The sequence below is a fragment of the Centropristis striata genome, chromosome 18 (genome assembly GCF_030273125.1).
Source record: "Centropristis striata isolate RG_2023a ecotype Rhode Island chromosome 18, C.striata_1.0, whole genome shotgun sequence".
Classification (NCBI taxonomy): domain Eukaryota; kingdom Metazoa; phylum Chordata; class Actinopteri; order Perciformes; family Serranidae; genus Centropristis; species Centropristis striata.
In genome coordinates, this window is record NC_081534.1 from 21817397 (window position 1) to 21843153 (window position 25757).

The following is a 25757-nucleotide window of genomic DNA, read 5'->3' on the forward strand; positions in this document are numbered from 1 at the left end:
TTTGCTAAATCTTTATCAAGATTATATTTAAGGCCAATAATGTGTGGACATCTGTCCTTTACAGCTGAAAAGATTACACACAGCATTACAATTAAAGCTTTTAATCATTGAAAAAAATATGTACATATTAAGTTTCTACAAGACAAAACAGGTCAAGTACATAAGCTTAAAGCAGTGAGAGGACACTGGCTTAGAATCGAGCGTATGCACTCCTCTGTGGAGCCGGCTGAGCTCCACTCTGCTGCAGCTGATGGCGGAGCTGCTGGGAGTACGGATCCTCCAGGGATTTTACAGACACCGTCGTCTTGGGCCCCGTCTTCCACTCGATGCCGCTCTCGTCCACCACAGAGGCCTCCACGGTGACGGTGTGAGTGCCCAGGATGGAGAAATTCAACAGGAACTGGGTGCTGAAGTAGTCGTTGTGGGGCTCCACCCGCTGCTCGATCTCATTGGTTTTATTGTCGAGGGGCATCTAAAAGGTGAAAATATTAGACTGTTATCATCAACAGAACAGTGTGGTCTGTGCATTAATACAGTACGTATGGCTGTAACTGCTTGGACAGGTTAAACTCATAGTTTGAAAAGGCATGTTTTCTTAAAATAAAATAAACCATTTATCAAAGCCAGAATGTGTGATCTGTGTGTGATCTGCCAGGAAACCAAATGACCAAATCTTAGGTGAAAATAGTGATATTTCATCAAATCACTTTATTCCTCATGTGTCCTTTAAGTTTTGGCCAAAAATAAACAGTTTGCATTAACCAGATCCTGTAAAAAACATTAAATTCTGTGCTTCATTGAACAACTGAGAAGCCATAAATCACTCGGCTGAGACCGGCAGTCAGGTGACAAATATTGAGTTTTTAAAATAAACAGCAGGTTGTTTACATAGAGCAGTGAGGGAAGGAGGAGAAAAGTTGTAGAGGTTGTAAAAATGTAAATAGTTCAATAGCACAAGTATAGCATGTGGAGCCTGCATGTTTTCCCTAACATTGGTGTCACTTTTGGTATTAATATTGAAGAAAATATTGTTTATGTAAATTTTATTTTATTTAAGCTTTTGTAAATCCAATTATCAAGAAATTCAACTTGCATTTGCTTTTTTTAAATTATTTGAATTAAATTTGTATTAGATTTTAAGCTGTGTTATACTGCATAAATAAAAAAAAGTATTCTTCCTGCTCTCTCCCTCCTCTACTGTTTCCATTGAGGTGCAGGACTGTTATACTGCCATGAAAAATGCAAGCCACAGTGAGTAAAATGTGACGAGAGAAAAAACAAACGCTTGGGGTTCTGAGGGTTAAAAATATCAGATATATGCTACAATAAATGGACCAAACAGAGAAATATTCTGTTTAATAAAAGCACAGGAGAATGGACTTTACATTTATACCATTTTTAAATATTTAACCAATTAAGCAATAACCAAAGATGAAGGTAAACACTGGATACCTTGTAGTCAGGTCCTGTCTTGCTCTGGAGGACTGATGTAACATTGAGACAGACTGACTGGATTTTCCTGAAGAGTCCTGGTGTGGATCCGTGCTGCACCACCCCCTCCACCTTCAGAGTCAGCTGCTGGCTGCTCTGCACTGGGATCGGTTCACTGGGCGTTCGTGGGGAAGGAGAGAGGGCGAGCTGGAATAATAAAAAAGCAAAAGAGCTATAGAAAGACTGTCGTATGAAGCTGCAACTGTACTGCATGTTGAAACACTTCAAGAGAAGGCTGATCTTTATAAGCTCAAATAAAATAATCACAGTTATGAGGGTGTGGTTTTCACATTCTTCCTTTTGTTTATGAAGTTATTATTAACAATTAAAGGCACCCTGTACACTAATAATGTCCAGAGGATATAAAAAATCTAATTGGATACTTGTAAAAGTGAACTGTATTAATTTATTTAATGAGGGAAATAAATCATTCTTAATGTTTTAAATTCTGTAGTTGTGAATTGGGATAAACATTTCGTGGTTCTTTACTCTTTAAAGTGATGATAAAATTAGTTACTGTACCTTGATGCTTGTTGACTGGAGCTTTTGGAAGAAATACCTCTGGAAAGACAGCGGGACTTTGAGCAAAGCTATGACAGCATCACAGAGACAACCTGTATGCTGTAAAACAATAACAAACAATACACTTTATGACATCATAATATAAGATAAGATAAGATAAGATAAGATAAGATAAAACTTTGATTAATCTCAAAGGAAATTCTGGGTCCAGATTGCTCTAAGTCACAACAACAATTACAAAAACAATCACAATATTGGATAATATAAGAAAAACAATGACAAAAATATGTATTATTTATATATGTATATATAATACAAATATAACAATATGAAGAAAAATAAAATACAGTGTCAAAGGATTAAAGTTGGTAGAGTGCAGATGACATGGCAGGATGTAATATACAGTTATATTGCACATGATATATTGCACATGATAATGACCATAATATAATCTGTGGTGTATCACGAGCAATCTGTTGCTCGTGATACACGGTTCTGTTGCTGCAAGTTTTTTTTGCTTTATTTAATCATGTAAAAATGAGATTAAAATACATCATCAACTAACCTGCATGGAAAACAGGCAGTTAAACTGTAATTGCACGAGTAACCTATTACATAATTATTCTTACCAGGTGTGAAACAGGAGGATGTTTCTTGGTGAGTCCCTCCGCTTCCTCCAACACACGACTGAAGACCGACATCATCCGTCGCTCATATTCGCTCTCTGTCTGGACGGGCCCCAGGGTGCCATACTCCTGGAAACTAGATTGCACAAAGAGAGAAAGACAATCTGTTAGAGGTGGGGGAAAAAATCGATACAGCATAGCATTGCAATATTTTTCGTGTCAATATATAATCGATTGATGGGCGCCAAGTATCGATATTTTGGGTTACGGCGGGCCGTCAGTATTTTTGCCAGGTTTTTTTACTGGAGATACTGGTATAATATGAAACTAGAAGAACTAAGGAATCTATAGATACCAAGTTAGTCAAAATGTGTTTGGAAGTTGTTGAAACAACGCTGCAAAGTTAGGCTTTTTTAAATGTTTTTATTTTTATTTTTTTAAATCAGAGCAGTGAAGCTTAAAGTTGAGGAAAATTTGAGAAAATGCTGCAGTTGTTGTCGTCCATACACGTTTGATATCAGTTCAGTTCAGTTTGACTGAATACTTTGTTGGTCAGTCTGTGGGTTTGACTCTCGTTTTGGAGAAATAAAAAGACTGAAGTGAGATGAATAGACTGAGAATTTTCTCTTATTTGACAAAACAATTCTTGATTGAATTTATTTTTCGAGAACACAAAATGCAGATAACTGTTAAATCACATTATATATATTATATACTCACCATATCGCAAAATGCTTAAAATCGCAATAATACCGTATGACTTTCATGTTAAATCACGACCTGAAAAGTAACTAAAGCTGGCAGCTAAATGTAGTGGAGTAAAAAGTTCAATATTTGCCTCACAATATAGTGAAATAGAAGTATAAAGTTTCATCAAATGGAAATACTCAAGTAAAGTACCTAAAAAGTGTACTTAAGAACAGTACTTGAGTAAAGTTATTTAATTAGTTTCCACTTCTGGCAATAACATATATTGTGATCCATTACTGCATATTGGGTCCCCAAAGGAAAACTTCGTCAACATCTCTTTTATCTAATAAAACGTTACCAATTAATCTTACTTCAGTTATTTATTTATTATAGTAATTTTTTGCAGCAGATGTTTTTATTCTAACCAACACTTCTGACCAACTTTGTTATAAAAACCTTTTATAGATGTTGCATGCATTTAACAAACTAAACTATTTATATTATATATTTACATAGTACAGCTTTAAAAGCCTAATTTGTCTTTGCAATATTAATCATTTATATAATTAAATACAGATATTTGGTGTTGTACCGATATAATATTTCCACACAGAATATCGGATAATATGCTGCATCGTTTCACATCAAGTAAGTGAAAAATAAATTCTAAAGCAAGTTCATTAATAAAAAGGCAGAAGTCATTAAATCTACAACAGTTTTCTCAGAAGTTTACAAATGATACGAAATTAAATGTTGACTGTCACCTGGCTGCCTGCGGGTCCAGTATCAGCGCTTCTATCACATGGGAGACGAGCAAACAGCTCTGTTGTTGTCTGAACAGTTGGAGGTTAAAGAGAACCGACATTAAAGAAAGAGGACATTGCAGAAGTACAAAAGACAGGGTTGCAAAAAAGTGTGAGTGTGACTGTGACTGAGGGATGTTTGAGGATACAGTTCCACGTTGCGGAGGGTGGCGTAATCTGCATCAAACGACGACTGGTGCAGATCAGCATAACGAGCTGCCAGACTTCTGAAGTCGTCCATGCAAACCTTCATCTGAGAAAAAGGAGAAAAAAAAACAGGGACTTGATGATTGACTGCACTTGAACCATCTCATTTGCTCATTATGATTAAGTTCTGATAATTAATATGGGTCAAAACATCCTCTGCAAAGTCACAAATGAAGGCCATCTATCAATTTGGTGAGTTTGTAGTCTGCTATTCTGTGTTAAAACTTGACTTTCTGTAGTTGGGCAGCTTGATTATGGCAAAAACCATTATCACCATTATTTTGGTCAATATTGTGATCATGATTATTTAACACAATTATCCTTGACTTTGGAAACATCATGTATTTATTGAACAACAACTTGACTTTTTAACTGTGGATTTTCTTGAGCTTTAAATAATGTTATAAAATATAATATTTTAAAATAATAATAATTCAACTAATTAAAAAATATAGAAAAAAATGGATAGACAAATAAATATAAAAAAGTATGTTAAAAAAAACAACTATATTGTAATGTTATTGCACTTTTACAACTAACTGAAAACCACTAAACAAATGTAAAAATATAAAATATATACATAAATCAGCCGGAAAATAAGGCAGATCAAATTTGTTGTTGTGCACTTTTACAACCTACTGAAAACAATAAAAAATATATTCAAAATTTTGATAAACTGTATTCAACATATTCCAGTCAGCAAAAACAGGCAAAAGGGTTGTAAAAGAAGGGATGGATTTAGGAGAAAACAAGAGCATATTTCTGAACAGAACAATAATTCTTTTACCTCTATTATCTTGTTTTGGAAGCCAAAGTTGTAAATAAATTGGATTAATCACTAAGCCTTATCCTGTGGCCTTGTAAAAAAGGAGACTGAAGCTACCACGCTAGACGTGATCTACCTGCATGGCGATGCGGCCGCACCGCTGCAGGTCGTTGCCTGAGGTGAGGGCGATGGTGGTGGCGATGGCGGGAGGCGGGCTGGTTTTCAAGCTGTTGCAGGTACAAACGAGCTGCGACAGGGCTTGCAGGGTGTCGATCCGCAGCTTGATGAACTCACACTGGAATGTGAGCGGGCTCAGAGGCGTGCTGGCAGCCTGCAGGGAGGGATTAATCAGGTAACAGCACATAAACACTACCGCTAAACAATGACACAGGTCTCTTTAAGATTGACCTAACGAGATACAGTCAGGGATTAGGTGACTTAATCCATTAACAATTAGGATTCTGTGTAATCAGCTTCAATGACAAGACTCTCCAGACTGAACATCAGCAGCTAAAGGGACAGTTTGAATATGGATAAATACCTCAGACAACCCCACTTAAAAAAAAACAAAAATATCCCTTTAGGCATCTGTCACTGGTGTAGTAAGATGAGGTATTATAGTAATGTTTTCTGACAAGCAGACGCCTGAAAGATGACTGACCGTGAGGGAAGCGATGCCCTTTTGGTAAGAGCGCAGGGCCTCGGCGATTGCGCTCATGGCTCCACTGTAGTCTCCGTCCTCCACGTGACTCAGGCACTGCTCCGCCTGGGAAAACTCCTTCAGGCTGTTCAGCCAGAAGTAGAAGTGTTCGGATGCCACACGGGTCCGCAGACACTGGTACAGCTCGCTGGAGAATTGGTGGCAGCCCTGCAGATTAATGATAATACAGGTGCATCTCAATATGAATATCATGGAAAAGTCCATTTCCAGTAGTTCAAGACAAATTGCCCCAACCAAGTATTGAGTCATATAGATGGACATATTTTTCAGAGGCCAACATTTCCATATTAAACATACTTTTTCAAATTGGTCTTTTGTAATATTAAACACAGAATTTTAGGTCTTCAATAAATAAATGTATCAATAAATGTAATCTATAAAAGCAAGAAGCGTCTGTGTGTGTGGATGTGTCTGTGTGTGTGTGTGGATGTGTATCTAGGGCATATCTCGCTGACCGTTAGTCAGACTGAAGATTTCGTATGTGGCTTGCACATGGCAAGATGGTGTGCATCCTCAATTTTGAAAATTTTTGAATACATTTTTTTAAAATATCATTATGTACGTAGGACGTGTTGCAGCATTGCACTGTTTCCGATCGGACGCCTTTTAGGGGAGCTCCACCCCATTGTGTGATAGGCCTACACCTGGTCAGTAACACAATTCAATCAGGATTTCCACGCCTGACTCGTCCCATCTGTAAGTCTATTTAGCATACCTATCTTTAGGAGTTTTAAAGTACGCTACAAGGTTCGATTGTCCAATAATATTCAAATAGTTTCCAGCGAATATCAATGTTTAATGTGTATGTGCTGGATGGTGTGCGTACCTTATGAAAACTAAGTGTTTTATGGAGTTGCAGGCGTTGTAGTGGTCTGCATGTAATGTGCAAATTCTGTTATTCACGATTTGCATGCTAAGCGGAGATTTAGCTTTATTCACTTCTTATGTTGCATTACTATGTAATTCAGGGATGACATTCATGTTGCTTAGTGTAATTTCCATAATCATTTGATATGAGATACATGCAATATAATATAACAGCTAATTGAAAAATCTACTTAACCCCCCACTATACGAATAGATACTTCCTACGGGCACTGCACTAGTCATTATAATTAGAAGAAATTAAATAAATTAAGACATGAAATGTTTAATTCTGTGTGTAATGGATCTATATAATGTGCTTTTAAAAAAAAAATTTAATTGAGTTAGTGACATAAATAAACTTTTCTACAATATTCTAATTTATTGAGATGTCATGTTTCATGTGCAGGATTTGGCTTTGTCAGCTCTTTTGACACCTTCTAACCCCATTAGACTGGATGCAACGTCTGCATGTATACACCTTTAAGACCCGGAGAGATGTATGTGTGTTTTGGATTATCTTGTCGTTTTTTTAAGACACATAACCTCTGAAATGCAACGAGATTAGCTGAAATACACGTGTGGAAGGCAAAAGGGGAATAAACAGAAAATAAAGTTGAACAGTGACAGGATCATTCAAAACACACACTTTTTTAAAAAAATGTTGTTGTTATTTATTGATGTTTTAAAACATGTTAATGCACTTTAGGGCAAAGGCAATTCTCTACAGTTAAGAGAATTTAGATTCTTTATTTATTTAGAATTTAGCTATCAAATGGTTTTTATTTCATGTCTTCATCTGCTACAGAGGCGGTGCATTTTTTTCCCCAAAAAAGGTTTTAGAGGGTGCTTTTTGAGGTCTGATGGGTTAATTCACATAAATAGATGCTCCTGGCACAGAAGACCTTCACAGACTCTACAAACACTAAAGCCATTTTATTGCACAGGTGTGGTTATGTTAAAAAAAAAAGAGAGATTACCATGCGTGAAGCTTGTCGTGCGATGCGGTACACCGTCCAGCCATTAGCAACATTCTCCAGCTGCTGTTTGATGACCGTCTTCACTTCGGCAGAAAGAGACGACTGGCTAGCAACAAAAATCACTGTGGCCAAGGAAACCTGCAGCAATCACAGAGGGGGAGAGGAGTGTCGAAATCCAAAATCATGGACGGATGAGGGCATTAAAAGAATAATAAAGACAAAGAATTTTAAAGGTGAAAACAAAGCAAGCTATTCTAACATAGCTGGGTATAAACAGTAACGCACCAGCTAAAAATGAACCAATTTGTGCTTAATAAAACAACAAAAGCTACGTGTAAGTGCTGTGAATCTCCTGGAGCTTTAATTTACTGCCTAAGCAGCAGCTGAGGTGTGACTCATGTTCCGTCTCTCACCAGAAGCTCTTGCTGCTTGTCAGTGGAGGAGTGACTGGCCACTCTGTAGAGGTCCACCAGATCTCCCAGCATGCCGTCGCCCAACACCGGCAGGTGGGTGGCGATGGCTGCCAGAGCGTGGCACATGAGAACGCGAGAGGAGTCGCAGGATAGGTGGAGCTGGCCCAGCAGGAAGTCCACCGCTGACTGGCTGAGATGAGGTCGACTCTTCAGCAGTTTGACCAACGAGGTGAGGGCCGTCTACGGTTGACACAGACACAGCAAAATTCCATAAATTTTCAAGGATTTTTCTAAATCCACAATGTTCCTGGCTTGACATTTTGCTACTTTTCCAGGTTTTTTAATGACTGTGGGAATACTGTGAAGATGGCAGCTGCATGTATAATTGCCTTGCTATCAAAATACACAACATAAACAGAATTTGGGATATTTTTGTGTCCTGAAAGTAAAAATATAGCATCCTTTATGGCTCAAACTGGGCAGTTTTCTATTTCGGTGATGATCAAGAACATAAGCACTCCGGGTTGACAGATTACAGCTGGATGTCATTTAAAATGTGATGTCATTTTCAATGAGATTCATTGGTTTTCCTGTATGATTTTCTACAAAGACTTTTTTATTTTCCCAGAAATTCTCAAATGTTTAATGAATAAAAAAACATAAGCAGTCATACAAGAACTTTGCTTGAATAAAATACAGTATAAATTGCTTAAATGTTTATTCAAATGTGAAACTACCTCATTAAAAAATAAGTGTTAAAACCCACTTTTGCTTTTATGTAATGTTCTCCATCTTAGGTTTTTTATTCTATTTTATTCTCTATATAGTCAGCTTTTTCCTTTAAATTCTGTTCTTATGACTTAATTACTTTTCTTTGGTATCTGAGATTGTCTTGTCAGATTTTCTTTTATCGTTTTTATGTAAGAATTGTTTTCTTAGGCCTTATCTCTGTTGGCCTTATGACATCATTCTTCTTTGTGAGGTGGTGTTTTTAAAAGGCGCTTTAGAAATAAAGTTTCTACAAATCGGACCAGGAATTTGATGCCAGGTTACAGAACGTGACAATTTTCCATATATAAACACATGTGGGCTGGCACCGAATGAGGTCTGTGCTTTCTGCCTTGTGTTATAAAGTCGTCTTACTTTGAGTGTGGCCTGTGAGCTGGGGCAGCTGTCCTGACTGCAAAGCATCAGAAGAGACTCCACTCCCAGAACTGTGTCCTGCTCCAACTGCACGATATCTGAGGTGGAGAATACAGCCACACTTAAATAAACTCAGAGAGAAACCTCAGTGGGATGAATGTGGGACGGAGCCATTGATGAGCTCTAACCCTGGGACATTACTTGCTGAAACTAACCTTTCTCTGGACAGGAAATGGCGATGTTTGAGAGCACTATGACCCCGTGAGCAGCAACTGCCAGGTTGCTGTGGTAACAACATTCTTGTGCCAGTTTAACCAGGTCAGTGAGCCGCGGGGGAACCGAGGAGCCACCTGAGAAGAATGTTTGAGAGGATACCCATCAGTCCTGAGTAGAGTGCAACAGATATTTGGCTGACAGATATTATCAGCCAGTATTGGCCTTTCAAAGGCATATCAGTATTGAGGTATATGCTGTCTGATATGTGTTGATATGAAACTTTTTTTTTTAAATGTTTTTTTTCCTTAATAGTCAGTCAACTGACTAAAACTGAACAATAATGATGTTAATTTTTTTAAAATTCCTATTTATTCTTTGTTATCTCAGTTATCATTTATAAAATTGGCTGACATGTAATTCTTTTTTTTATGATAAAAAATTTAAAAATGAGTAAATAAAGTTTTATGTTTGACAAACGGCCACCATATTGGTTATTAATGAATTTTCCCCCTCTCAAATCTGCATTAGCCTCAGAAATCCCATATGGGGCAGGCTCTAGTCCTGCGTAATTCCGTCTTCAGAATTAAAACTTGTTTGAGATCAAATTCGTACATCCTTTAGGAAATACACAGTGTGATAAGAACAATTTTGTTACATTTAAAAAGTGAACACAACCTGTCAAGTTATTAAAGTACTGCTTGATTGCAATAGTTCCAGAGAGGGTGGAGAGGACAGCCAACATCCCCAGCTTCAAACTGTTGTAAGGGCTGCTCAACGCACATTCACACAGAGTCTGCAGAGATCAAACACAATCGATTACCTACAGTTCTGAAAATCAACATGAGGACAACAATACAGAGCAGCTGTCAGCATCAGGAACTCTACCTGGGTGTTTTCTCTGATCCAGAGGTGAGGAGCCTTTTTAGCCAGTAGCTTCAGGTCATTAATTGCGAGTCTCTTCACAGCTTTTCTTGGGTCGTCTTTCAGGTACTGAAGGAGGAGCTGCAACTGTACGGATAAGGAATTAAATAAAAAGTTGATCATTAGATTTTAATAAGGTACAGGGGTACCAAGTTTATCTCAGAGATAATGTTTTATTTCAGTCGATACTGAATCAATCAAGGCACATGGGTCATATTTTAATTTGAACACAACAATTAAAAACATACGCAAATAAATACATGTACACAAATAAATAAAGATAATGGAATATCTCAACTTGATATGCATTAAATAAAGAAAGCAAGTACAATTTTGAGGTAAACTGACCTCACCTTACCTCTGGAGCTTAGTCAATAAAATATTCCAAAATGTATGCAATGTAAATGTGTTTTGGAAACATAGACAATCAAACTAAACTTACAGGTAGATGAACCTACAATATTTAAGATGTAACATATGTCAGACAGAACTCTAAAAGTCATTTAACAAAATGACATAAATGTTAACTGTAATGTAACTTACAAAAATCTAATTAATCTTTCATGTTGAACATTTTTACTCTGTTGAGTGATAGCATGTCCTCAGTATGTATATTTTTGACTCAAAGAGAAACATTTCCATATGTGAAAGTCCCATTACAGCAGCTAACCAGTAACAATGAGGTGCAGCTCTGTCATTACCTGTTTTGGGATGTCGATGAGGGAGGAGGCAGCCAGCTGTGTGAAGGTGTGCAGCGTGACGATGACCATCGGGGTGGAGGGGTAAGAGCTGACCAGGTGCTGCAGGAGCTCTCTGCTGCTGGAGGCCAAACTGGCGTCATGATGCATGTGCTGCAGCATCGGGATCAACTTCAGCTTCAGCTCCACTGGAGTATCCAAACCTGAGGGAGAGACGAGAGGAATTAAAACTCTGCAAACAACAACAACACCTGCGTAATATAAAGTCCTGCATGGATGATGATAAGCGACACAAATGATTTGTGGATTGAATAAAAAAATATGTATTCACAGTCTTAGTCTTCACAGTATATGTCTTAGTGCTGGCCCTACATTCAGTTTCTTCTTGAATTAGTATTTGAATGTACATTAGTTGTATGTTTAATTTTGATCACACAGAGCACATATTGATGCTTATTTCTTCAATAAAAGTTTTTTTAAATTGTCTAAACTATGATCTCTATGATGCATTAACTAATAATCGGCTGTTTTAGGCCTTGATTTGTTTTGTTTTATCATTGTTTAGATTATTTACCAAATATTCAAAGTGTAAAAAAATGTCACCCAGGCAGCTGTTGTTTTTCTAAAATTGATCTGTGACATTTTTAGCACTGAATAGAGAATTTACCTTGAATCATCTCACTGACTTTGTTGCAAATCCCTGCTGCAAAGTCTCTGAAAATCAGGAAAAATAAAAAATAAAAAATCACAAATGTACTTCATCCAAACTTCACCATATATGTATATAGACTGTATGCACCACATATCAGGTGAAGCAATAAGATTTCTTACTTTGACTGTGCTGAGAAGCTTGCTGCAGCAAATATGGCAGCCTCCACTTCTACATTATCATGAGAGTCCAGACTTTGGCGAATACTGTGGTGGGCATTCTTCCTGTCTGGGATGATGGAGGCCAAGCTACCGAGCATCCTGAACAGAAAAAACAACAGGAAATAGTTTCCTTTAAGCCTCAGATAAGCTGGAAACTAAGTCACACTCATTCTTTCTGGGACTGTAGAAGAATACAGCATGATTATATAATGTTCCCTCCATTACAAATCAGAAATCCTGTGCTAACCAGCATAAACTTTTTTTAAAATTTCTTAGCACATTGAGCATTATTACCTCAGTGTGATGGCTCTGGCCACAGGGTCATTGCTATGAATGACTGAAAACACCCTTTTGACAAATTCATCCACATTGAGGATCTTTTCGAGGTGTTTCTCACTCTGTTGAGTTACTTTGAGCACACAGAGGCGCAGAAAGTTGTTCCTGAAATCAGAGAGACAAAAGCTTTTATAAACAAAGAGGTCCATCAATTAATGCAGTTTCACACCACAGACATGTTATTAATGAGTATTTACTGTTCATTAACTAATCTTTCATTCAATATGTGTTTATTCATGTTTAAAACATTGCTTATGATGAGTCACCAGGGCACCAAATGTCTTCAAATTGTTTTCTAGGTTCACCCAGTGACCAAAAAATAAAAGCATTCCAATAATAACATGAAATTAATGAAAGCAAGCAGATGTAACCAACAACCTCTTTTCAGTAGTTTTACCTGGCATGGATGTCATGTTATAAAATACAGAGATAAAACAGACAGAAACACAAAAGGAGACAAAATAAAACCAAAAGTTGGAGGCCAGACGATGTATCAGCATATATTGGCCGAAGACAGATATATCAATATCTGTTGTATTAGTGTATATGTTTCTTTATATGAGCCAATATGAAAACCTTTTTTACAGAACATATAATGCAGAAAACTATGCTTGGGGTGATTGGGAAATGGCATCAAATATATAGCCATTTATTTAGCCATTTATATTTTTATATATATTTATGATTTAAAATCCAGCAAAGAAAACTTACACTTCAAAGAGAGCATTTAAAAGAGTCAGTTCTGTAACCACTTAGCGCCCATTTTCCAATACACATATGGCCATTTGGAACAGAAACCACATAAAAAGTTCTGAGAATGTAATTTGAGTGGTATCGTCTGTCACCTTCCTACTTGAAAGGGACAAATGGGCAGTATGGGAGCAGATAGAGAATCACCTTATATGTAAAAGTGCTCCAATGACAGAGCCTATAGATGGGCGGAGGAGGCTATCCTACCTGAGAGTACAGCTCTCAGTAATGTAGTCTGATGCATCAGCCCTCCAATCAATTTTTTTTTTTAATCTTTTAAATGAAGGCTGTTTTTGTTTAATCTGTCTAAGGGGTGTATTCTTAGTGTATTCAAATCAATCAACCAAATCAAATAGCCTTCATTGTCATTATATAGTCAACTATACAACATCATTTGGAGTACCACTGCTTAAGGTGCATAGTTAAAGCAATCATAACAACAAAACAAACATGAGTAAAACATTTAAAATTATGGTAGGACACTGAGCTAAAACAAGGACATGGCTGTGTGATGTGATAAATAAATATAAAACTAAATAAATTACCATCGAAAATACTGCAAATGCTATAGGCGAGATAGGTAGTGTGTCTTGCACATATTAATTGTATTGCACATATCAGTGTTATTGCACATATAAGTTGTATTGCACAATGGGCATTTAGAATACAGATTTTGTATCCTGCTCTTTATTTTTTTATTAATTCTGATGAATTGCCTTGAGTAGTAATGGGAGGTGTGTGCAATATTTGGAGTTATAGCTGTTGTAATCTTGTAGTAGACTGGATTATTGTTCACTATGTGCAAACTGACAGCTGTAAGGATAGATAGCTAGATAGAGTCTGTATTTATCCCACACGAAATTCAGGTAACTGGCAGCACAAAAACACAAAATGATGTAATATCGTCACACTGTTAAAATAATCGCCTATGTCATTTTTTGTCAAAATTGTTTGTTTTTGCCTAAATGTGACAGTTCTTAGTTTATTAGCAACCATTACACTGGGGAGAATTTTTTGTCACTGAGCAGCTAGTACCAAGTTAAAAAGCACCCATACCCGAGTCTGAAGATGTCTGCTAGCTTCAGAAAGGCAGAGTTGATGAGGATGGGGAAGGGGTACTTCTGGAAGAGTTTGGGGAAGAGCACCACGGCCTCACACTGCTCTCCTAGTTTTCCAGACCGCAACCCTGCAATTAAAAACAATTGAACTTGTCACAACCAAGTAGGGGCGTCTTATATTATCAGTACAATGTAGTAAAACCGACAAATGGAGAATACACAACACACAGGGTCAGACTACAACCGATGCTAACGTGTTAGCGAGCTAGCTAACGCACCTTTGTCCAGCTCCATAAGAGCGGAATTAGCGTCGAGTTCTTGTTCGCCATAACAAGCCTCTGACAGGAATGAACGCGCGGTTGAAAGCGACATTATAGTTTAATTTCTCGCTTGTTTGTTTTTACTAGAAAAGACTTGCACACATGAGCCGTTAGCATTTCATTATACAGGCGGCGAGCAGGACACACTCAAACCGGTGAATAATGTTTCCGCTCTACAGTTTTGGTTTTCAAAATAAAGCTCTCGTCGTTGTCGATGTCATCTATCTTATTCGTCACCCTGTTAAAATAATCGCTTGACTATTTTTTTCAAGTTTTGCAGGAATCACAAAAAACTTCACCAAAAGTGTAACATATGACGTTTATTGATCATTTCACTCAAAAAGGATGTAACAAAGGATGGCCATTGGCAAACACATGGCCGGCGTCACGAGGAGATTATTTAGGCAAAAAAAACAACAATTTTGACAAAAAATATAAAGAAAAAAAATTGTTTTTTTTTTTTTTTGCCTAAATCATCTCTCATGACGCCGGGCACCTATGGTAAAATCGCCTACATCTTCAGTTGATCAGATCATGTGATTTTACCCATTTAGGATAATGGCATATGTCAAGTGTGTGACTTAAGCGGATTTATTATGCCTAAGTCAAAATAAAATGTGACTTAGGCAAATTTTTTGAACATGCCTTTGTGACTTAAGCAATAAAAAACACTTTATTTTGAAGGTGTCTACATAAGAATGACATGATCATGACATAAACATGACATGGGATGTGTGTCATGAACATTAATGACACTTTGAAGTAACATTAATGCTCATGATACTTGTCATGTCATGTTTCTGATATAAGATGTCTATGAATAACAGTGATTCAGTTTGAGATGACGGATCCGTCCGTAGTTATTACGGTACACTTTACACTGGAAGGAAGCGGAAGTGGAAGCGACGTTGTGAGGAAGCAGCTGTTTCAACCAATGGTGGCGCGTAACGCAACTTTAGCGGGGGATTCAGTCCTGTGTTCAGCCGCTCTGTTCGCGGGAAACACAAGTCACAGAGGCAACAACACGGAAAAAGCCCACCAGCTAACGATCTGACTAAACTTCTCAGCGTTAATAAAAAATAATCCCAGATCGTCCTGTACTGGAGAGTAAGGATGCTTTTCCGCTCAATAGTTGACAGAGGAGTGGGCAGACGAAGGCAGAATGGTGAGAAAAACAATGTTTTGGGGGGAATATTTTGGGGGCTTTTCGGTCACCGGGTGTGCCCTGTGGTTCATTGTGCTAAGATAGCTTAGAGTCAAGCGTAATGTGAGCAAATCTTAATGTTTTATATTTAGATTTATATACAAGCGGCGCAGTTTTCCGTTGGAAATAAAACGTTATCTTTGGTATGTTGGTTTGCGTTGAAAATGTAACGTGGTGTTTCATTAATACGCGTAAAAAAACGCTTCTCAAATATATCTCCAAATCAATATCACTTTATCACTTGTGGAATGTAACTGAATGCATTTACCAAAGTACAAAATAAATCTTGGTACTTGATACAACGTTATTTACTCCACTGCATTTGTCTGACAGCTTTACTTTTTAATTTACAGTTTTTATACCCTTCCTGTCAAGTAAAAAAACGTGCAACTTCAAATTTTGTTAACAAACAACAACAAACATGGTGATGATGATTTTCATGATCTTATAGTAAAATTACACAAAACTTAACTAAGTAGGTAAAAGCACCTCAACCTTATACATGCATCGGCCAAATTATATGCAATTAAAAATGTATATTATTATTATTATATAGTATTATGCATTATAAATAAAATAACAAATTGGATTACAAACTTGTTAGAATAAACATCTAACAAAAAGACAACATGATATCATTTTAGGTATTAATGATGCATATTGGGCCTTTTATTACTGGTTTTAATTATAAAAAGTTGCAAGTCAAACAAAGCCTGAAACAAACAACTGAACAACAAACATGATGATTATCTTTATGCTCTTATATAATATAATGCATTAAATTACCCAAAATTATACAAAGTAGGTAAAATTTTCTCAACCATAAACATGATAAGCGCAAATCCTATGCAAAAAAAAACATGCTCAATGCAATGATCTGTTTACTACTATTATGCCTTTAAACTCTTAAAATTGGGGGAAAAGACTTCTGTAACTAATCTAATGGGTTAGTAATTAAAATAAATGATAATGGATTGTAGTAAAAACATAACATGATATGACGCCACTGAAAGCTGATTAAAAAGGCCTTTTATTGCTGATTTTAAATGAAGTAGAAAAGTCAAACATGGCCTGTAAAAATAGCAAGTAACTATAACAGATATATGTGATATAAAATAGAATTATTAAACCTCTGAGTAAAATTACAAAGTATGAGTAGTAATAGTTTAGTAATGTACTTTCTTCTCTCTCTCCAGCACGCCCTGCAGACCCCCGCCCCACGTACCCTCTGAGCTCCCTGCTGGGAGGGTACCAGTGTGTCCGACACGATGAACACATCTCATATGGCAACCTGGGTGACAATGTGCCACCGTTCGGATTGGCTTTCTCCTCCGGTAACCCACCTGTCCATGCTATATTCTCCTCAGAAGACACACAACATAGCTAGGAGCTGTTGCCATTTATCCATCTAACCTGCATGTTTCTCTCCAGCAGGCCACATGCAGGACATCCTCGCAGCAGCTAATGAAGAAGGCATTGTTAGGATCTATAACACAGAGAGCCGAGAAAGGCCACTTCTTAAAGGTATGTGTAGAAACTTGTTTGTTTTTTTCCCCCATAATAAGTCTGTCCACTATCAGGAAATGTTGGGCTAATGGTGTGTGAATGTTTGCAGAGTGGCTGGCTCATGAGAATGCTGTTTTTGACATTGCCTGGGTACCTGGAGAGCCACAGTTAGTAAGTACCATTTGGATTCATACCATATCATTAGTCCAATATGAATCACAATGTCAATAGCATATTTTAAATGCTTTAACTAGAGCTATTTATTCGTCCTAACACATATATTTTTAAACTCCTTTGTTGATGTTGTGTGTGTTTATTTTATTTATTACTCCTTTTATTTCCCCCTCATCTACTCTGGTTGGTTTCGCTTCATTTAAATCAGCTTGTAAACTCCCCTTTTTTGCAAATTAAACCTTCTTAAAGTAATTTTATCTGTCATGTGTCATCCTTAGGTGACTGCTGCCGGGGATCAGATGGCCAGGCTGTGGGATGTGAAGTCAGGGGAGATGTTGGGCAGCTTCAAGGGTCACCTCTGCAGCCTCAAGTCTGTTGCATTCGCACCGCAGGAGAAAGGTATATACTATGTTCAGGGAAGATTTTTTTTAGTCCTGTTTTCTGTTAAAATACACAAGGAAACACTGGTGTAAGTAGATTCTGGGGCCATTGCAGCCTGATATTCACTGAAATATTTGCACACTTCTCCTCTATAACATGCCAGAAAAAAGATTTAAAAAATCTATAATAATAAAAGAAGTATTTATTAATTAGGAGGTGGATGCATGACATGAGGAATTTTAATTAAAGTATCATATATTTAGCATAAATGAATCAATGCTTTGTTGTATCATGTTATTGATGCTTTGTCTTCTATTAAACAGCGGTGTTCTGTACTGGGGCCAGAGATGGAAATATTATGGTCTGGGACACCAGGTGCAGCAAAAAAGGTATACATTTAAACCAAAAATATCTGATAATTATTTATTATTACTTGTGACATTCACATATATATGTTGTATATAAGTATATTTCTAATGTGTAAATTGAACTTAAATAGTACCTTTTATTTTATTTGGCTGCTATTTTTTAAACCTTTTTTTATTATTATTATTTATTTATTTTTTACCATTTTGCCTTACAAAATGTCACTGTACCTGAGTATAATGCTAAAAACCTTTTTTTCCCTATGTATTAGGTTTTATAGGGCAAATAAAGACTGGTTAGGGTGCCTTATGCATATCTTATATGTGTGTGATCATGTTTGTGTCCTCTCAGATGGTTTCTACAGACAGGTGAAACAGATCAGTGGTGCACACAACAAAGCAGAGACAAACCCTCTTACCAAAACCAAGAAAAGGAGGAGCAGCACGCGTGGCATGGCTCCCAGTGTGGTGAGTTTCATCAACAGCTCTAATGAAATAAAGAGCAGAGATGTGCAGAAGGAAGGCTGATCTTTAAACCCCTCCTCTCTTCTTGCAGGATACCCAGCAGAGTGTAACAGTGGTTTTGTTTCGGGATCAGCACACCCTCATCTCCTCTGGGGCTGTTGATGGGTAAGAAACCACTTATATAAACACTGTTCTTAGGGGTGCTGGAAATCCTCAAAAACACATAGTTGAATGTGATGTTTTTAAGGTTTGAAAGGTGCAAGGTTGAATTTTAAATAAAGTGCTTAAAACTGCATGAAATTAGGTTGCAATACATGAAACTTGCTTTTTAAAGTTTCTCTTCTGTAGAACATAATTGTGGATGTTTAGAGCACAGTTACACCTATTTAAATTTGACAAAGAAGTAAAATAATCCATAAATCCTATATACTGTACCATACTGTATATGGATATGTAATTTACCACAGCCTTGAGGTACTGGAAAAGGCTTGCAAATGCACCTTGAAAATGCGTCAATTTGACTTAAGTAAAGATTTAGGATTGCTGTATGAAATGACTTTAAAAGCAATTACATGTGCAAATTTCTATCTCTGTTTTTCTGAACCAGAGTTATCAAGATGTGGGATTTGAGGAAGAACTACACTGCACACCGTCATGATCCTGTTCCCCTGCAGACATTCCTGTACCCGGGTTCCTGCATGCGCATGCGACTGGGTTAGTTTTGTACAATACAAGGCGTCAAGTTTACCTCAATTATGCAAATGACCAGAATAAGCTGAACATTGTTTTGCATGTGTTGCAGGTTATTCTGGACTCGTTCTGGACTCCACAAGATCCAACGTCATGTGTAACTGCACTGATGATAACATCTACATGTTCAATGTCAGTGGAATAAAAACAACTCCAGGTAAACTCTCACTAGACATCTATTGTGTATATAGACATTTTAAGACCAGTTTAACCCTAATTTAACTTATTTCTATTGCATATCACAAGATGGGGCTGCGAACTAATGTCCTTTGTTACTGTCACTGGGAGCAGAAAGTAAAGCAAGAGGGCACTGTTTGATAGAGGAAATGTAGAGATGCAGGGACTTTATGTGCTTCTACAAGCATATTAATTTATCTTTAAGTCTGTGTTTTAGATACGGAAGTCCTGAGAGATGTGAAAACCCTAATCAAAGTAAATCAGAACAAAATCTGCTGATTAACACTCACACATTGCAATCACACAAACTAGACCAGAGTATCTCCGGTCTTTATTCCTTAAACTCTTGCATGTTATTAAGAAAAGATAAGACTTTATTTATATTTGTCCCGCTGTGGGGAAATGTAGTTGTCACAGCAGATCAAGATACTGCCACATAGATATAGAAGATAGAATGAAGAATATGAAAAATAAGTCATATACAGACACATTATATACATACATTTATGCAATTTGGCATTATTATTAATATATATTTTTTGTGTTTGTTTTCCTGAAGGTACTTAGCATTTAACAGATTTTGCACATTGGAGAAAATATATTTTAGCACGTTAAATAGGTTAAATAAGTTGTTGCACGTGGTAGTATGAACATCAGTTTCTTTTTTTTCATGCTCAATTGTTTTAGGAATTTAATATGTATTTAGTGTTTCTAATGTTGCTGTTTGTTTCCCTCCATAGTGGCAGTTTTCAGTGGCCATCAGAACTCTTCATTTTATGTAAAATCCACAATCAGCCCAGATGACCAGTTCCTCGCCAGTGGCTCAAGTGACAATAACGCATACATCTGGAAGGTACTGTCTCTACTTTATTTTGATATAAAAATGTAAAGTTGTGATGGAGTGTTTTAATGTTTTTTTTTAATCTAATTTCAGATTTCTGATCCTAAACATCCTCCCATGATGCTCCAAGGCCATAGCGAGGAAGTGACATCTGTCACATGGTGCCCGACAGATTTTACTAAGGTGAGGCTACAAACTTTTAAAGCTTTTCAAAGACTGAGTGTGTTTCAGAGGTTTTTTTGTTTCCCTCCTGGGAAGCTGAGCTGTCTGAATAGGCTGGGAAGATGGATTTAGGCTCTGTGTAATCCCCACTGCTCTGTTTGCAGATTGCTTCCTGTTCTGATGACCACACTGTCCGGATCTGGAGGCTTCACCGGGAAATGGATGGAGCACAGTCTTCCGTGGGAGAGGCCAACCTTGTTGGCTGGGCACGTCCTAAATCTCCCTCAAGTAAGCACCACAACTACCATGAACTGCCTTGTAATATTGTATATAGTGATGCGCTTCAGTACACATACTGTCATAGTATTTACAGGGTTTACGATGAGTGTTGGAAAAACTTGTGGCTTTTTCAACGTTTGACAAGTGTCTGGAGTCTGAATTTAGTGCTTAAAACTGCTGGAAATTGGATTATATAGGGTGCCAAGTCTACTTACAAACAAGTGATGCATTTTGAATGATGAAACTGTTGTAATTGGTCACACTAATCCATATGTACGGAAGAGGATTAGGGCCAGGTAGGAGAACAAAATAAGTTTGAGAAAAAAGTCAAAATGACGAGAATTAAGTCAAAATACAATGTTGAGAAAATATGTATATAATATAATTCAATATATTTCTAAAGACTTCACATTAATTACATAAAATCAGATTTTCCCCAAAACAATAGTTATGGTAGCCTACTACCAAGAATAGCTCATTTATGTGTAGGGGGATTTTAGTACTACTACACCCTTAAATATTGTAGTTATTGCTCATTTTATGACATTTATGAAATTTGTTACAATGTTACTCCGATGACACAAATCTGTTAATATGTTTCCAACTTTACCAAAAACAAAAAGTTTACTTCATACTTGTCATTTCACCTTTTTTTCCTCGAAATCATATTTCAACTTTATTCTCGTTATTCCAACTTTTTTCTTGAACTACATAATGAAGAAAAAAAAAGTACTCCTCTCATTATTATTATTATTTTTTCTCCTACCTGGCCCCAATCCTCTTCCATACATATACTATATGTTATGTATGTAATATATATAAATATGTAAGTTAATATAGCTGTAAGGTGGTGGAAATGCTTGAAAAGTGCTTGAATTTGACTTAGGAAAAGGTGTAGTAATCCTGTATTTAGTACAGGAGAGGATTTAATATGTTTAAATGCAAAGTTGTCAAATGCAGTAAATACCAGGATGTCCCACTGCTCCCAGCATGCTTTTCTAGCAATTCCAACCCACAATCCTTTGCATAACATATATAAGCAAGAGGGTCAAAGTTCAAGGGGCCATGATGAAGTAGTATGTCTGCATTGTCTGCATTCTCCATGCAACTGTGTGTATGCAGCTGCAGTATAAAACTAAACAAAAGGAAAAAGTGTGCAGTTTGTAACACAGCACAAGTCTTTCGGTGTCTGGTCTATTCTTCATTTTGTTCCCTTCCTTTAGTTTGAGAACTGTGGAGCCGCTTTGTTATAAATCACTGCTGTCCTTCCCTTAAATGCTAAATGTGTCATTCAAAGCATTCATGGTGAACTAACAAGGACGTCTGCTTTTTGTTAAGAGCCTTCAGTCACAGCTGAAACAACCCCTGCCAAGAACCAGAGGACAGAGAGTCTTGGAGGCCTGGCGTCCCCCCAGCTCGCTGCCTGTGCCCCCTGTGGAGCCGCTCTGCCTCTGCCCTCCAGCACCACCTCACCCATCCCGTCCCAGGGAGCCAAGGCTGCTGCTGTCGTTCGCCCGAGAACACCATCTTCTATCAAGCAGTGGTTGTCCCCGAGCCACGGATCTCCCGGTCAGGTCACCCCTCCGCTCCGTAGGGTGCTGAGCCCTTGTCCACAGAGCCCAGCGAGCAGCGCCTCTCCAGCAGAGCGACGGGCCAAACGCAGGCTGGAGACTGGTGACGATACATCTGCAGGCTGTGGGGGTGCAGAACAGTGTGACTGTGTTAGTGAACTCTACCCGGCGGCCAAGAGAAGCCGGGCGCTGTCTGGAATCTGCTGCCCCGCTCCAGAGAGCCGGCTACAAACAGACTCTCACACCGAGGAGCAGGTCTCATCAAGACAGACTGGCAAGGAGAACTGCTCTCCTGGACCAAAGGACTGGCTGTCAGTGATGGGCCAGAATATGAGGAAAGGGCACGGAAGCCCGACTATTCCCAGAAGCCCCAGTACCTCGAAGAAACAAGAAGGCAAGACACCAGCCTCACCCGTAAGCACAAAAATCACTGCTTCAGAAGTTAATCAGTTTTACCTTTTCTCAGTAGTATTAGTGTTACTCTATCATGACCTTTTGTGTGATCTTCCCTTTTTTTTGAGGCTTTTTCTTGTCGGCATAAAAATGCCTTTGATGCCTTCGCCAGTTCGAATATGGAAGATTAAAATGATGAAATTCGTTGCAGAGTAGCACTTGATGAAAGCAATAGTTTGAGAGTTAGATATTAGATAGATACTGCTCTAATATCTGTAAGGTAAAGATAAATGAAAGATAACTGCAACATCTGCGGTTTGATTCCGACTGAGGACTTATTTTGCATGTCATCTTTCACTGTTCCCTCGTTTCATTTGTTGCCTCTATACTGCCCCCAAGATTTGCAATGGAATGGGATTTTCACAATACGATATCCATTTGGAAAATATAAGCAAATCTGCCATATATATCATGGTAAGCCATGAAACCGGTATACTGCTACAACACCAATAAACAACCACTAATAATAAATATAAACTTATAAAGCCACTTAGCTTAGCATAGTACAAAGACTGGATAAAGGAAAAAAAATAATTAAACACTTAGCCTAACTTTGGCTAGGGCTGGTTATCAGTACAGTACATTTTAAGGTGTCGGCTGAAATGATTTATTTGTATGTCTTGCTAGCAGCCAATCACCACAAGTCATCTTCATTTAATGCAACATGTGATTGGTCCACTAGTGCAGCAGCTAAAACACATGCAGTCTGTGGTGTGGTGAAGTCGAGCATGGTGTATTTGATGGCGTTGGCAGTTCAGTGTGTCATGTATTCTAATAAAAACTCATTTGGTTGGGGAGGAGTGCACCTGAACTCTTCCATTCACATGATGGTTATCAAATGAAGAACTCTATTGGTATCAATGTCACTTAAAGAGTACTGGCATGAGTTCTTGTATTGTACTCATTTGAAACAATACCCAGTCCTAGCTTTGTTTAACAGTATCTGCCAGCTAACACCTCTAAAGCGCACTAGTTAACATTTTATATCTCATTGTATTACGTTTGGGTAGGACCAGGTTAGACGTTTCCCCCTGTTTCTAGTCTTTGTGCTTTGCTAAGCCAACCAGCTGCTGGTGGTAACTAAGTATTTACCATGCAGATATGAGAGGTCTATCTATCTTCTCATTTAACTCTCAGCAACAAAGTGAAAGTGAATGTGTATTTTCCATAATGTTGAACTATTTCTTTAAGGCGTGGTGAACCATTGCACTTATTTTGCCCTGATGTAACTCGTGTAGAATCACTGTAAGGACACAAAAACATTTTTCTTGGCTATGCACTATTATTAACACCTCCTTTCACCTCGACTTAGTTGGAATGTTGCCAGTCTAGAAATTCAAGCCCTTGTTTCTCTATTGAAAATCACTGGAAAAGAATAACTGCATTACACACAGGCTTGTGGAATGATTGTTTGATAATTTAGCTCTGTCCTTTCTTATCAGTGTTAGTGATTAAGTTGGACTATTGGTGTTGACCTTTTTGTGTCTCTTGTTTTTCAGACCATCCGCTCACCACAAAGCATGAAGAAAATCTCCATGTATTTCACAAGAAGGCCTCTGGAGTGACCTCCTCTTGTTCAGTCAGATGTTCTGCACTTCTGTTAAAATGCTATATTTTTATTTTGAGTATTTTTATCCTAAACCCACGGATGTTGAGCCTCTAAGAACACTGATCTATGACAAAGATTATATGAGGAGATGAACAGGGCTGCACAGAGATTGACGAAACAGTCATTCTGAATATTTGACGCTGCAGTTTTACATCCCAAGAGGCTGCTTTTTTATTTTAATTGGGCCATGGGTTTTGCAGTTGCCTCCTACACCATTTTCTTGTGCTGTGCAGAATATCTGGTTGAAAAATCAAGTTGCTGAGTAAATCTTTCATTTTACTCAAACCTGACAGCTTCAGGAGATGCTTGTGTTTAATATAAGAACCCACATTTGATAAACTTGTTCATGAGATATCAATCCTTCAGTGCAGAGAAAAACATTTGTTTGCAGATGTGGATACTTTAAAAATGCCATTTATTTAATCCACATGTTTGAGCAGTTTTGCAAGTGTGTGTATCACTTCACCTCTTTGAGTGGATTTCAATGTTTGGGTTTTGACCTTTTTCTTTCAATGTTACACATACAATTCTGCAAGATATGTTTTTTCTCAAGTGTGCTTAAATTGTTTATATGTACAAAATAACCAATGATTGTTGCTTGGTTCATTTGTATTTAATTGATGCAAATTTACTGTGGTCAGATTTTATTGAATTGAAAAATGTGTGGTACACCATTGGTTGAATATTAATTGTGAGATCCATGTGTTTGTGTGATAAAGAGTGCTCAGTCGGTGGTGAGACACAAGTGACAGTAAGGTCATTACTTTAATCATTTACTGAAGTGGTTACAAAGTCTTCACATATTTTCTTCTGTAACTGTTTTATTTTAATGCCTTTTATGAGCAAGAGAAAGTTAAAATACTATTATAACTACTAATAATAATATACCAATAGTAGTAGTAGTAATAATAGTTCAAAGAAAACATGAAAAATATGTGATATTTTATTATTCCTTTTCCCACAATTTGGTATAGACACTACAACCAAAAACATATTTTTTTTCAATGCACACAATTTTGAGATTTTGGGCTATTTTGCTTCCATAACATGTTTACACATTTATGTGTTTGTGACTACACTTTGTCCATTTGTGCCCTTATATTTCTCTTAAATCAGATATATATATATATATATATATATATATATATATATATATCTCTCTGAAATTGCCTGAATTTAAATAATCAACTGGGGAAGTTTAATAGTGATACATATTACTGTATTTACCTTTCCCCCCGTTCACCCAGAGTGTTTACCCTTAAATGTTTCGCCCTCTCCATGTAATCTAGGTTAGATTAAACATGGATGATTATTTTCCCTGATAAAATGCTCAAAAATATTGTCACCCTGTTAAAATAATCGCCTAACTAATTTTTGCAGGAAACACAAAATACTTCACCAAAAGTGTTACATATGACATTTATT

At 37.3% G+C, this 25757-nt stretch overlaps 2 protein-coding genes across 3 annotated transcripts; one reads left to right on the forward strand and one right to left on the reverse strand.

Moving 5' to 3' along the window:
* Positions 1–85: 85 nt before the first annotated feature.
* On the reverse strand, positions 86–14587 carry ints7 (integrator complex subunit 7). The gene is made up of 20 exons (XM_059356288.1): positions 14354–14587; positions 14074–14203; positions 12226–12372; positions 11893–12030; positions 11729–11775; positions 11065–11264; positions 10328–10450; positions 10118–10235; positions 9442–9576; positions 9227–9324; positions 8084–8323; positions 7671–7808; positions 5767–5973; positions 5242–5436; positions 4282–4385; positions 4094–4162; positions 2643–2775; positions 2014–2112; positions 1453–1638; positions 86–472 (listed from the first exon to the last, which is right to left on the reverse strand). Exons 1-20 carry the CDS (start codon positions 14445–14447, stop codon positions 191–193), a joined length of 2883 nt encoding a protein of 960 aa, XP_059212271.1. The 5' UTR covers positions 14448–14587; the 3' UTR covers positions 86–190.
* An 824-nt stretch (positions 14588–15411) lies between these two features.
* dtl (denticleless E3 ubiquitin protein ligase homolog (Drosophila)) lies at positions 15412–25083 on the forward strand. 2 transcript variants are annotated; one of them, XM_059356513.1, is made up of 15 exons: positions 15412–15560; positions 16796–16933; positions 17031–17123; positions 17215–17276; positions 17558–17678; positions 17984–18049; positions 18378–18493; positions 18582–18655; positions 19098–19204; positions 19293–19397; positions 20158–20270; positions 20352–20441; positions 20585–20708; positions 22038–22684; positions 24223–25083. In XM_059356513.1, the coding sequence occupies exons 1-15, from the start codon at positions 15509–15511 to the stop codon at positions 24286–24288; spliced, it is 1974 nt and encodes a 657-aa protein (XP_059212496.1). In that variant the 5' UTR covers positions 15412–15508; the 3' UTR covers positions 24289–25083. The 2 variants fall into 2 exon arrangements, with proteins under 2 accessions (XP_059212496.1, XP_059212497.1); XM_059356514.1 differs by having other exon boundaries at positions 17034–17123.
* The last annotated feature ends 674 nt before the right edge of the window (positions 25084–25757 follow it).